Raw genomic sequence first — 14,745 nt, forward strand, 5'->3', positions numbered from 1 at the left:
ACCGCCTGCCTCGCCACCATCCAAGACTGCCTGCACTACCACTCTCCGTCGTCACGCTCCCCTACCTCGCCTCCCAGCGGAGGACTTCAAGATCGTCTACAGACCGGGAGGAGGGCTTGACCTCCGCACAACCACTAACGGAGCCCTGCTCCAAACCCTTTGCACTCGTGCGACTATCGACTACGTCAGCGCACGCACCGCCGACCGTGTACGGATAAATCCGTGCAACAACTCCCTTACTGTCAGCACCCCATCTGAGCCGCGCGCTCGCCTCTACCTCCGAGTCTCGGAACTCCGCCTGGGTGCCATATCTTACCCCCTGCGTGCCTACATGGCCGCACCCGACAACGCCCTCCGCGGTATCATACACAACGCAGTGGACTCCCAAACCCAGGACGAGATCGTCCAAGACCTCCAGTCAATGAACGTGAACACCCCCTACGCCATCGCTGACGCACGCCAGATGGGGCGCTCCCAATCCATCCTCATCACCTTCGTCGGCACTTCTACTCTCCCCTCCACCATCGTCTTCAACTGCGGGGTCTACCGCTGCCACCCGTTCCGCCCGAGAGCCGAGGCCTGCACGAACTGCTGGGCTCCTGGCCACCGAGCGGATGTCTGCACAAAGCCCAAGTCCGCCCTCTGTCACCGCTGCGGCCAGGCCCACAAGCCAGTCGAGCCCCCGGCCTGCGTCCCCTGCTGCATCCTGTGCAAGGGAGCCCACGTCAAGGGCTCGCGCTCGTGCGGGCTCCGGTTTGAGCAGAACGGCCCGTCATCGCCCCCGGCCACCTCCAAGCACCAGCCTCCCCCACCAGCCTTCCCGTCCCCGCCACCACTCTGTCTCCCGTGGTGCCCAGTCTGCCAGCCGCCACCGCTCCGTCTCCTTCCCGCCTCTGCCTAGGTCCGAGGCGTCCACCGCCCCCGCCACCACCACCACATCACCGGTAAGCTGGAAACCGCAGCCTCCCACGTCGGACCCCCAAACCGCGGCCCTCGAGGCCACTATCGCTGCCCAGCAGCTCCAAATTCAGGAGCTGTCGCGCCAGCTGCAGGCCGCGCTAGTGCGTCTGTCCTCCCCCGCTCCTCCTCCTACTTCCCCAGCTCCCGCACCTCCACAGCCGCCGTCGCTAGCTGTGGAGCCGATGAATACGGCCTCGGCTGCATCATCGCGCGCCTCCTCTCCGAACCGCAGTCCCCCGCTCAAACGCCGATCACCTTCCTCCGACCCCGTCGCGCCCGAGCGTGACGTGATTCGCCAAACAACCTCCTTCTTGGAGGCGTTTGAGAAGCGCGTCATGGCCCGCTTTGCGCGACTTGAGGAGGTCGCTGACGTGGTCGCTTCTCAGGGTGCTGCTAGACCCTACACACACTAAAGCTTCCCAGCGTAAGGATATCTTCCATCTCCTTCATTCCTCCCCACTCACCGATACTGACTTCCTGGCGGCCCTCCGGGACCACTACCTCTGCACCGACCTACCTACTGCGCTTCCCACCTACTCCGCCTCCCCAAACCCTGACCTTGAGGCGGACATCTCCGTGGGCGAGGTTCGTGCGGCGCTACTCACACACACTCCGCACCACCTCGGCCCCGGGGGCGGACCGCATCACTAACAAGGTACTCCGCAACCTAGACACCCCCTCCCTCGAAGCCCTTACTGATCTCCTCAATACACATTGGCAGGCTGGCACTCTTCCATCCTCCTGGACCCATGCACGTGTCTCATTCATCCCCAAACCCGGCAAACCTATTGCCCTCGAACACCTCCGCCCCATCTCTCTCACCTCCTGTCTCGGCAAGCTGTTCGAGCATGTCATCCTGGCCCGCCTCCAAACCTATCTGAATGATCATGACTTTTATCCGGACTCCATGTTCGGTTTTCGTCCCCAGCTGTCCACCCAGGATGTCATGCTCCAACTTTCCGAGGATGTCCTACACCCCTCCCACCACAAACGCACTCGAGCTATCCTGGCGCTGGACCTTACTAAAGCATTCGACAATGTACACCACACCGCCATCCTGGACGCTCTCTCCTCCCTCCATGTCGGACCCCGTGTCCATGCTTACGTCACTGCGTTCCTCGCCCACCGCACAGCCGAAATCTCACGGCCAACTTTCTTCTCCTTCCTTCTCCCTTGGCAACAAGGGTACCCCCCAAGGCTCTGTCTTGTCCCCTCTTCTGTTCAACATCACCCTCTTCCCGCTGGCACGTGCTTTACGAGCTATCCCAGCTCTGTCTCATGCTTTCTACGCCGATGACATCACCCTCTGGGTGACCACCGGCAATCTTGGCGACACGGAGACCGCTCTACAGGCAGGTGTGGACGCGGTAGCAGCTCACGCCCGGGCCATCGGGTTGAGCTGCTCCCCGACCAAATCGGAGCTTTTGCTCCTTCGGCCTGGGCGGATGGCCCCCCTGTCGCCTTCTCCACTCACCGTCTACCTTGACGGCACACCCATTCCTCTCGTCTCTACCCTCCGCATCCTCGGACTCTTTCTTCAGTCCAATGGCAAGCACACCACCCTCATCACTCGACTCACAAACACTGTACACCACACTGTCCGCCTCATACGCCACATTGCAAACCGCCACCACGGCATGCGCGAACACGACCTCCGCCGCCTGTTCCAGGCCTTTGTTCTCAGCCGCTTCATTTATTCTCTTCCGTATCTCTACCTTTCTCGTACCGAGGAAGACAAAGTCAACAGCCTCATTCGCCACGCATATAAATCAGCCCTGTCCCTTCCCACATCTACGTCGACGGCTCGGTTACTGTCGATGGGCGTCCACAACTCCCTGACGGAGCTGACGGAGGCCCAGCTCCTCCGTCTCTCCCGCACCCGCCCGGGTCGCGCACTTCTCTCCACCCTTAATCTCTCCCCTCTTATTCCTCTTCCCACATCACTGCCCATCCCTTCCCATGTCTTCCCCCTCCTAACCGTTAATCCCCTCCCTAAAAATATGCATCCCGAACACCACCCCTCCCCTAGAGCAGCGCGAGCCTCCGCGCTCTGGCGTCAGTACGAACGGCAGGCCGCCGTGGCTTACGTAGATGCTGCCCCGTACCGCCGCTACCCAGCACATGCCCTTGCCGTCACTGACAATTCTCTCCGACCCACTCTTACTGCCTCAGTCTACACTTCTACCTCTGTCGAGGCCGAGGAGGCAGCTATTGCCCTTGCCATCACGCAAACCTCCGCGAAGTACATATTCAGCGACTCCAAACCTGCGGTCTACAACTACGCGGTTGGACGGGTGGCACACCCGGCCATCGGAATCTTGCGTTCCGATACCGTTCCCTCTCGCCCCATCCAAATCATCTGGGTGCCCGCTCACGCGGCCCATCCTGGTAACGAGGCGGCCAATTCCATCGCTCGAGATTCGACTGACCGAGCAAGCCCGTCCCCGCCGGGAATGGATACGCGCGACGCGCTCCTCACGTACCGCGATATCACGCAGCACTATCGCCTCTCTCGTCTCACCTTCCCCCCTCCGCACCAATCCCTTTCCCAGCCCCACCAACACTTATGGCGCCACCTTCAGGCCCATACCTATCTTACTCCCGCACGTCTTGCCCTCTTCCACCCCGGGACGCACTCGCCGGCTTGCCGCTTATGTGACGGCTCCCGCGCCGATTACGTTCACGTCCTATTCTCCTGTCCGGCACACTTGCCCCCTGCCTCTTGGCGCCTAAGCAATCCGCAGCAGTGGGAGGCTGCTTTGTCCAGCACCGAGCCGGATATCCAACTCCGGCTGGTGAACTGGGCGGAGGACGTCGCGACTAGGCATGGCCTGGACGCCACAACCGGCAGCCTGAAGGCCGCCCACAACGCTGCTTTTTAATTTTTTTAATTTGCTTTTACTTTTGGCCTTCTCATCAATAAAAGTTTTTCACCACCACCACCACCAACTAACGCGCCGGCGCACTGGCAGCCACAGACGTGGCCTCAGCCGCGTCGTCTGCTACAGCGCGCCAGCACACACTAGACGACGCGGCTGAGGCCACACCTGTGGCTTGCCAGTGCGCCGGCGCGTTAGTTACCCCGGCGCCCACGAGCGGCGCTCGGCGGAGCGCCGGCCTAGGGTGCCTCGATGCGCGCGCCTCCGCTTAGGGTGAGGTCACCCTTTGAACCAGCCGGCGCCGCCTAAACCTGTTTTCGCGCGCTCCCTCCGCCATTGCGTTGCCCGCGTCGACTTCGCCGCGCTGCTGTGCGGGCGTCCTCGAAACGCTGCTGCGTTCGCGCGGCTTTCATCGGCGTAGAATGCCTGGATGTTGTGTTCCTCAGTGCTCCAACCATTCGAGAAATGGTTGGAGGATGTTCCATTTTCCAAGGGACCCAAAAAGGCGGCTTCTGTGGCTGGTGCGAGTCAAGCGTGACAAGTGGCAACCGACGAACTCCTCGTGTGTCTGCAGCGTAAGTGCCACATGTTGGTTCAGTGCTGTTTTTGTTGCGATTTATTTGTATTTTGTTGCGTTTGGGCAGCTAAGTGTCGTTCAATATTCTTCTTGCTCGGCTTAAAAAAGCTGCGTGAAACACTAAAACAAAGTAAATGAGTTTCACTACAGCGCGGTACAGGCCATTGTCTGCCGCTTGCTTGTTCGCATCCGAAATTGCACGACACGTGTCCGCTGGGGAATACGTACCACGCGTGCTTTCGCCGCTTCTTTTCATTCAAAGGTAATTGCCTTTACTAGGCGCTTGCCAGCGAATTGCGGTCTGGGCCCAAACATTGCATCAAGGCACAGAGCATGAGGACAAGCAAGGGCACATAAGCTGTGGCAATTACTGTGCAAATGGATGGTCCAGGAACCAATTTTGATTAATTCACTCACGATTTCTGAAGTTGTTTTTGACATGTGTGCGGCGTTGGGTAGCTTCCGCTGCCTATTAACCGGACGCTTCGTCCTACGACGCCGCATTATGTCAGTAAATGAGATTAACAGAGATCGTTGTTATGTGCAGATTGAGGCGCTCATTCGAGTAATTCGCCTGATATTTCGACTAATTTGTTCTTTGGCCTGTTAACCCGACGCTTCGTTCTGCGATGGCGGATTAAGTCAGTGAATGAGATAGACAGGATATGTTATGTGCAGATTGAGGCTCTCATTCGAGTAATTCGACTGATATTTGGACTACTGTGTTCTCTTGCGTGCTGCCTTCATTGTTTTCATTATCGAGCCGGAAATGCGCCGCTAATTTCAATATCAAATTCATCTGCAGGCTCATTTCGAAGCCAGCAGCTTCGAACAGAACCGCGCGGATGGGTGGAAGAAGCTCAAGCCTAATGCTGTACCAACGGTGTTCCCATTCAAAGGTGAGATGCCTCCTGACCCTGGTATTTGTTACCACGTTGCTTATCGGCTCATTATCTACATTTGAAAAAGTTATGTGAGGAAACGATTCATGCGCATACATATTAAATTTTCTGGCGCGCCTTCTATTCTGCTTTTAGTTAACACAATCTTAAATATATGTAATGGGCATTTTTTCTTATTTATCTGTTTCCAGAACTTCCTAAAGAGCGAAGGCCACCAAGGGAACGAAATGCACACGTGCCTGCATTATTCAGTGACGACGCAGCCGCACACAATTCTTCACGAGAAGTGAGAAACGTTCTTCCCTCAACTACGCAGGAATTTTCTCCCGCTGATTCTTCGTCAGACGGGGAGATAAATGAGAGATTGGCGGCTACGGAAACCAACAATGCTAATGGGCAACTTACTTCGACCCCCAGGGATGCACGGCTTCAAGAAACTGCAATAGTTACTGCGACCCAACCCCTCGATTCTGAGGCAGCTGAGCTTAGGAAGAAGATTGCAGATCTCACAGCAGCCAATAATAAGCTTAGACAACATCATAACGAATCTAAGAACACTGTCAAAAAACTACAGATGCAGGTACGCAAGCTGCAGAAAGAGGCAACTAATTTCTCACGAAATACGAAGTTTTTAAATGAAGACCAAATTCGTGCTCTTTCTCGGAACAACAATCATGGTAATTCGTGGTCAGCGCAAACAGTAAAGCAAGGTCTAAAAATTAAATTTGCTTGTGGAACCACCGGGTATGAAACACTCAGAAAGATTGGCTACCCTCTTCCATCCAGCAGAACGTTAGCAAGAAGAATTCAGGGCCTGAAGTTTCTGCCAGGTATCCTGCATGAAGTGATCGACGTCATGAGGTCGAAAGCAGAGGGAATGGAGGACGTGGAGAAAGACTGCGTTCTCTTTTTAGATGAAATGGAGATAGCACCCGGATTTGAACTCGACCGTGGCGAAGACGTGCTTCTGGGAGGAACGACGTTGCCCTCAAAGCCTGAAGAGCCAGCCAATCATGCTTTGGTGTTTATGCTAGGTGGGGTAAACCAGAGATGGAAGCAAGTGATAGCCTATGAATTCACTGGTAGGCACGTGGACGGCTCTGTACTCAAGGCATATGTCCTGGAAATAGTGCAGATATGCAGCCAGATTTCTCTAAGAGTCCGTGTTATCACATGTGACATGGGTGCAGCAAACCGCGCTATGTGGAGAGAATTTGGCTTTTCGAGCCACCGCCATTCGACAACTTCGTGCTCAATACCTCACCCAACCTTAAAAGGGAAGGAACTTTTTTTCATCTCGGACCCGGCACATGTCCTTAAGAACCTGAAAGGACAGCTTCTAAGCTCAAAAGTTTTCACACTCAGTGATACTACAGTAAGCAGGAACGGACTGACGGCCTCGAAGGTGAAATTGGAGCATGTACAGGCCGTCTTGGATTATGACGCAGCCAACGAACTTAAGGTAGCACCAAATTTGTCAGAAACCCACATTAGTTGTGGGCACTTCACCAAAATGAAAGTAGGAGTCGCTGTCCAGCTCTTCCGTGAAGCCCCACCAGCTATTCGGTTCCTAATAAAAGAAGGAGTGATTGAGCCAGAGGCCGAAACAACAGCGTGGTTTATGGACCTCGTTTCTAGGTGGTATGCCCTCATGTCATCGCGTCATCCCACCATGGCGCTAAGCCGCAGGAACATTACTAAATATCATGCCGCCTTGGACACACTACGCACGGCAACAGACACCATCAGAGAACTGAAAATGGGCACTGGATCTCAGTGGAAGCCATCGCAAGCAGGGGTCCTAATTGCGACAACGGCTGTCCTTCGCCTTCAAGAAGTGCTTCTTGGCAGTGAAGGGTATGAATTCCTCCTCACGAGCAGGCTGTTGCAAGACTGCCTAGAAAACCTTTTTTCTGTGGTGCGGCTCATGAAGCCAGTGCCCACTGCGTATGACTTGAAGTGTGCACTCCGACTCGTCAGCGTCAGCCACTTTCTTCACACTCCGAGATCAACAAGCTACGAACTTGACGACCGCGAATACCTTGTCGATCTGCTTGCACATAGCAAGAAGGAATGTGCAGAAAGCGAAGTCGATGAAATCAACGACACGGAAATTCTGTTCATTGAAGAGCTCACGTCAACCGAGTGCCGCATCTTGTTTTACCTTGGCGGTTTTATTTTGAAAGGAATTTTGAAATCTATAACTTGTCCGCAGTGCAAGGCTGCTCTCCTTGGCAAGCCTGACGATCAGTATGCTTCCCTGACTGCACTCAAGGAATACGTCAGGGATGGGCAAAACCTCGTATATCCAAGCGCTGATGTCATGAAAACTTTAAAAAACTACGAGGAACATTTCACCGCTGTCAACTCATGGTGCACAGGCAAATTTTTCACCATGAAGTCGCCACTTCGTTCTCTGATAGCCTATCTCGAAGGCATAGACAAACCCTCAGTGAACACATGCATGGCTCACAAAGAACGAATAAGCAAAATGCTGACTGCTGCATATGCCAGAGTGAGGCTCCGAATTCATCTCCGACAAATTCCGAGCACTCATCCTAGTGGCCACGGAAGCAAGACTTGTGCAGGGGTCAGCCTTGCGTAAGCAAGCTGGAATCTGCAGTTCTGCGAGCCTTTTCCTTCAAAGTCTGAAGTCTGCATCTATATATATAGTGATCACAACTATTTTATCAATTACGGTCTATTTAACATAAATGTCGACTTTTAAAAAGTGCAATAATGTTCAGTGTTCACGTTCCCATTAAACACAAATCTCTAACTTTGTGTGTTTTCATAAGCACTGAATAAATGATTTCATGTTTGCTTGGGTAACAGCTTTTGTATTCATCTGGCTGTTACCAGACGAAAAGGGGACTTTATATTTTATTACCGTTGCTGATGCTGTTTCTTCAAAGCGTGCAGAACCAAGACGTTGTTGCATTGACCGCGTCGGCTGAATTTTCTTACCGATCAAATTCACTCACTTGCATTGGGACATCAGTGAGGTTTCCCATGCAATCCTGTTTACCGCGCCTCCGTTCACGAAGAAAAATGCCCATTCAGCCTTTTAACGCCCTCCGCATAACAGCGCGGGAGAAAGGGGGTTAGCCCCAGTCGCTGCCGAGCGTGAGATAGGGAGCCGGAAAGCGGAGGAGTCCGTTCTCCGCGAGAACGAGCATGCAGTGGGAACGAGAATGGCGGCCGCCGTAGCAGACGACGCAGATGTCCTCACCCTAAGCGGGGGCGCGCGCATCGAGGCACCCTACGCCGGCCTCGCCGGCCGCCCGGAGCCGTGTTCAAAGTGGAAGTGGACGACCGTGTACAAGCTGAAGTGCGGGGTTACGACCCCAATGGGATAGTATGGACCACCGTCCCTACCACCAGCTGCCAGCCAGAGCCGTAGGATCCTTTCAAGAGCGCCACGCTCGCCGAGCGAAGGGCGGTCACGTCCTAATGGGGGCTCTTGCACTGCCCAGGGGGCGCTGCGAAAATGGTGCTAAAAAGCGCTTTCTGTCCTAAACTGGGTAGCACCGAGCTCGGTCGTCTGCTTCGGAAAGCACGTTTGCAATATGGACCCGCCACTTTCGCTTTTGTTGTACCACGGCTTGCAGCGAATATTGGATTTTTTCAGGGGTGGCACGCTGCGTAAAGGCAATGAATTATGCAACGCCGAATACGTGTACACCGTTCAAGAAATAAGGGGCGAAGTTTTAGCGCGGTGTCAATAGCAAGTGAAGCGAGTCGCGTACGAAGTTGAACTTCAGGTAAGGATTGCACGCCGCTAGATTGCAGGTAAGGATTGCACGCCGCAAACGCGAGGAAATTCTTGCTATAAATGAATTCACAGCAGCGATAAGCAGACATCATGTGTACGGAACAGCTCGAGCGCACGATCGTACGAGCCGCGACGGCAGCGGTCTTTCGACATGCCGCGAGACGGGGGGCCTCCTGCAATCTTAGTTGACTGCATGCCGCTAGACAAGTAGTTATGCCTGCACTGTAGTAGCGGCAATCTATCCCTTTAGCAACTGATAAATAAATGATGCAATGCATATGAGCTCTCAGTAACGTACGTGCGCATTGCGCTGCAGCGCGAGCTCGTGCGCTGCTCGCTTGATGTAGCTTTTAATGACAGCGCTCGAACATCGATGTGATGCAATCAATACTACCTTGCTGCGCTGCCTCAACTTGCTGGCTTGAGGTCAAAGATGAGCACATTTAACTCTTGTGCTGCTCATAGTGGGATAGTGAATTGTCACCGAATCAGCCCGACCATTTGTGCTCATTTGCACACACCTGGTCACTTCACCACTTCGCACTGGTCGAATTGTAAATTGTCGCTGTGGCCGGGTCTCGAATCGTGAATCACCAGCCATGCCTGCTGCTATGTCGGTCTGCCGTCGGGACTGTAGGTGGAAAATACCGAATTTTAGAACGCAGATAATCAAGCAAGCTTCAAGACAGGCGAAGCAGTCAGCATGGCGCTAAGTTTCGCTTACCCAGCGCAACGAACTGCAGCTATCCGGCGCGCCCGACGCTCCGCTTCGTGAAGCCTTGAAGGAAAACGGTAGAATCTGATGTTGGAATTCAGGCCTTCTTGTTCATGGCAGCCCACGAGGCAGAAATAACAGTGGTGACACTTTTTCGAGGCTGAGCTAGGTCTCTCCGGATCGGCGTCACCGATTCCTTCTGCTTCCAGCATTACGTCTCACGAAGAGTCCGTTTTCGTTATATAGGCTGCGGCGAGCTCGCAGCGTGGTCGGCCTGGTCTTTGAGAAGTGACGAGCCTTTTCGCACTCGCAACAGGGCAGAAAAAAGCGCGAATCGACGCAAAACTCGGGCTAGAAACGTGCTTCGCCACAGCCAGGGTTCAATACTACCCAAGGTAGTACTACCCAGATAACGTTTCGCGCGCCGCCACCAGGCGCCGCTACTATACCTTAAACACCAGCGCAAGACGCCCATGGCAGCTCCCGCCGACGCAGCCGCCATTGACGCTCGGCAGGAACACCTGCGCCGCGATCAGGAGGGCTTGGTCCTCCTTGCCCTACCTCTTGCCCTACCCAAACCGGCCCCGACGGCAAGAGTCGCACTCACCGCTGTTTTCCCAGAGAACAGCATGGGCCGCGCGATCATCGCCCACCTCGGATCCGCTGCTGTCCGATCGGTCACCATCGTGCCGGTGAGTGACCAGAACCTTACCTGGTATATACCGCGTTCGCACGCATTGCGGGCAAAATCATTGAGGAGTTTGCGGCCAACTCCCCCGCCGGTGCGGTGCCCCTCGTCGGGCACCTGCGATCAGACGGTCACGACTCGTGCTACGGGGTGGTGACTGTGAGCAGCACCGAACACTGAAGCCACAACGAAGAACGCCTGTACTGGCGGGATGGCGAGATAACTCAAATCCGGCGATTGGGCACCTTCAACAAGGTGCGGCTGACCTTCTCCGGCAAGGTTAAGCCCAGGTATGTTCTATACGATGCCCTGCTGATCCCGGTTCAGCAATACAAGACTGTACCTGAGCCTGTGGGCTCTGCGGCGCCATCGGCCACCGCCCAGACGCCTGCCCTGGACCCAAACCTGACATCTGCGGCCTGTGCGGCTCTGCCGCTGCGCTCGTAGACGGCGTGCATGCATCTCGCCGAGTGTTGTTGTTGCGCTTTATACTAACGTTCAAGCTCAACCAATGCCCTGTAGCTCTCTTTCATCCCGGCACCCGACACTGAGCCACCCGGTGCCGTCACCATGTGTCTCATTAGTTTCATCTCCTATTCAGCTCTGGGCAGAACCGCTTGCCTCGTCTCCTTGTGCACTTCATTAGGCTTCCAGTACATCGTAGTTTCAATTTTCCCTCTATATGCTATTTTCTAGAGTGTCACTACCTAGAGAGCAGGAGCGATTCCTTCGAGCTCTACAGGTTAATACACTCCCCAACCTAACCAGAAATCACCTCATAGCCCCTACACAATTCTCTCTGCAATGCCGCTTCTGCGCAGAGCCCGGGTCCCTCAGGGACATAGTAGGGGGTTGCAGAGAGGCACCATTAAACCCTCCGAACCATTACCACACCAACGAGCTTTGGGAGAGAGCCTTGGTCAGCTCCGACCTTGAGGATCAGCAACGGCTGATTGCGAGGGCCTAGGACGCGGCCCGAGCTCAAGGTATTCTGAAATGAGGGCGCCTCTCCAAAGCTGCATTTACCTAATAAAAATTTTTACTCTCTCTCTCTCCTTTTCTTCGCAGATGCCAGCAGCGGTATGTGCAGAGTCACAATGCAAAAGACAGCAATTTCTAAAAGGTTGTTATTGTGTTTGTGCTTTTTGTTTGTAGGTCGCTTCCGCTTTCTTTTTTTTTTGCTTCTACCCTGCCTTTTAAGAAATAAATCTTCTATTGTGGCCTGTCTCTATGTCCCCGTAGTGCTGTGCGTGCTGTTCAGACGCAATGCACCACGAAGAAGCTGCCGTGATGGGCGGAGACAGCAGACGATAATCCCTTCCAGCATGCAATGGATGCTGGGTAGCGTCATATCTGGTTGCCTGGTTTGTACAAGCGCCCCCTTGCTATCCCCTTGCTCTGGCCTCTGCAGGGCTTGTGTTCCAATTGCGAATATGGAGGCGTTGCTCCACGCCATAGTGGCGTGCTCGCTCGTGGAGTCAGCCACCCACTGCGACTCTGCCATTGGAATTCGACATCAGATTGCTAGGGAAACACAGATACATTGGCCATGAAGAAAGTGATGTAGGTATAATGTGCGCTGTCACTGATAAACTTGCAAATGGAGTAGACCCGCTCATAACCACACACGCCTGCAGGCAGTTATTAGAAGAAAGTGCCAATAATGAACATACCGTCTTGGAGGAGGTAGTGCCAAAGGCTAAAGAGCAGAATGGACCAATACAGGTTACCCACGCAAGTTGAGGCAGTGTGCATCGACAATGAGGTACACCAAACAGATGAGGCGAAGCAGAATGAAAATGTTGGCGAACACGAGCGTTTCAGGCTAAGCCAAGTGGCTGACCCCGCCCTGAAGGAAACGTGGCAAGAGGCATGGGCACGCACCTAGGGTATGAATTAGAGACATAAGACAGAGGAAAGGCAGGAAGGTTAACCAGAGGGAAAGTTATGGTTTGTTACACTGTTCTGAGGAGAGAGTGGAGGGGGAGGTTAAGTGATAGGAAAGTAGAGAGAGAAAAAAAGGGAGAACAGATACACGATCAGCCTGTCGCTATCATCACATAATTTCACCGCACAGCACAGTGGCACTTATAGCATCCATGAAATAAACATCCATGACATCCATGAAATAAATGTAATTGATGGGCTACTGTACCATAATGTGGTTGGTAGGCCGTGCAGTCAACTGGCGCTGCCAGAACGAGATGCATTTACGTAACGATTCAGGGTGGGCGAGTCATACATGTATAGGCAAGAAGACACTATGGCGGATTAAGACCACATTCTCTGGGGCCTGCAGTTTCAAGTGATGTCAAGCGGTACTGTCAAAACTGCCACCAGTGCTAGATTAAAACACACGTGAGAATGCAGAACAGGGTACTGTTATGTTTCTACCCTTGGGTTTGCTTGACGGGAAGGCACATTCATCACCGCATGGCGCCTGCTTCGAGTATACGACTGCATGGACGCCTCAGGTTTCTTCACGGCAGCACGGCATCCACAATGGAAACGGCCACAGGATTACAGACTGCTATTGGGCCCCTCCCTGTGCCGGCAACAATGCACCCCCGCCTGCATCCGGCGCCGCCCACACCATGGACGACTCCTGCTGTGTTCGGGATGATTTCCAAAGGAGTGCCGTGTTTAGACCCCATGCTTGGCAGTTCCCTTTGGCCTATGCCGGGCCATAAAACTCGGCCGGCACGCCGCTCTGACTGACCGTCAGATAAATCTGACGCCGCAGCACGGTTCCAGGAATCACCGGCCACCGAAAGTGCCGTTAGGACCAGGGAGGCTGCCCGGATGCTCTATGCCTCGACCTTGCTTCGTCCTTAGGGTCAGTGTGGGGAATGTGGGGACTGAGAGATGTTATTTAAGCAGCTTGCAGCCGCTCTGTTGAGCTCTCCTTGTAACTACCCCAACATGTAAACATTTTATAAAGAATTCCTTGCCAAGAAAGCTCTCTTTGTCTCTGACTCTGCGTGAAGCAGAGTCCAGACCTCCTGCCGACCACGCATACCTCAGCGGATGCAACAATTGCATGGCCAGCGGTGGGATCGAGCCTGATGTATGACGGACGACAGCACATTGATATCACGGGGACAGAGAGCTTAGGGCTGGTGAGTGCAACAACTGGATGGTCTTTTGAGTGATCAGGCTGGGTGGATACAGGTGTAATCCTAGTTGCTGGTAGGGGCCGAGGCATTGTCAGACCAGTGTTCCGCAATAGATTCGAAACGGTTACTTAGAACTCAGCTCATATCCCTTCGTGAGGAACTAGGCATTGAAGTTCAGCTACAAATGACGAAAATTAGCGTCACTGAAGCGATTGAGAGCCCGGATATTGTGAGCAGGGATCTTCTGAAAGACGAAATCATAGAAATGTGGAACGAGATCCTAAGGCACAAGGCAGACGAGCAAAAGCTAACAGAGTTTCAGACAGAGAAACTACGACTTGAACTCAAGTTGAGAAAGACAAGTGTGGTTTCCGGAATCAGAAGGAACAGGTAGACGCGACCTTTATAAAGTATCTAAATTTATGCAACCTTTCAAGGTTGGGCAAGACATAGGCCTCTATGTCGTAAATTTCAAGAGAACTAGTGAAAAGTCAAAATTTCTTCACAGCACTTGGGTGCGATGCTTGCTCAGTTTGTTGCCTTGCAAGGCAGCAGATGTGCTTGTGAGGTTGTCGGCGGATAATTTTGACAACTATGATCAGGTGAAAGAGAGCCTATTGAAGCGGTTTCATTTGTCACCAAAGGCATTCAGGCAGAGATCTTAAAGTCTGAACAAAAGGCAGGGCACCACTTTTGCAGAGTTTGCCTACGAGTTAAAGGTAAATTTGGCCGAGTGGTTAAAGGGCGCCAAAGCTTTTGGTAGGTTTGAAAAGGTGGTAGAGGTGTTTCCCTTGGAGCAGTTAGAGGTGTTTCCCTAAGCAGTTTAACTGAACCTGCGACGAGCGAAGCTCGTCGCAGGTTTTTCCTTTCCTCGCCGCCCACTCTCTTGTCGACGGACCATCATTAGTGTCTTCTGCACCCGGCCGTGGCGGTATGTTGCGCGGCGGGGCGATACTTTTGATCTCTCAAACCTGTGCCAACATTACAATTTAAATCTCCAACACACCCGGCCAAAAGATTTGCGTCATTTTGTTTCAGTTATACGCGAAAGGGCGGCACTTTCTGTTTGAAATGCACGACATGATATTATGCACATCGCTTTTTTTTTGGAATTGTACATTTGTGTAAAAGTT

The 14,745-nt window shown here is 53.4% G+C and overlaps 2 protein-coding genes across 2 annotated transcripts in view; one reads left to right on the forward strand and one right to left on the reverse strand.

The window, feature by feature from the left end:
- Positions 1 to 14,745, reverse strand: part of LOC126539709 (uncharacterized) — a 328,196-nt gene that overhangs the window by 263,028 nt on the left and 50,423 nt on the right. The gene's annotated exons all lie outside the window — the stretch shown is intronic.
- LOC129383913 (uncharacterized) lies at positions 4,083 to 8,150 on the forward strand. The gene is made up of 3 exons (XM_072286643.1): positions 4,083 to 4,414; positions 5,222 to 5,315; positions 5,510 to 8,150. The coding sequence occupies exons 1-3, from the start codon at positions 4,262 to 4,264 to the stop codon at positions 7,921 to 7,923; spliced, it is 2,661 nt and encodes an 886-aa protein (XP_072142744.1). The 5' UTR covers positions 4,083 to 4,261; the 3' UTR covers positions 7,924 to 8,150.

This window comes from Dermacentor andersoni, chromosome 2, assembly GCF_023375885.2.
Source record: "Dermacentor andersoni chromosome 2, qqDerAnde1_hic_scaffold, whole genome shotgun sequence".
Taxonomy (NCBI): Eukaryota; Metazoa; Arthropoda; class Arachnida; order Ixodida; family Ixodidae; genus Dermacentor; species Dermacentor andersoni.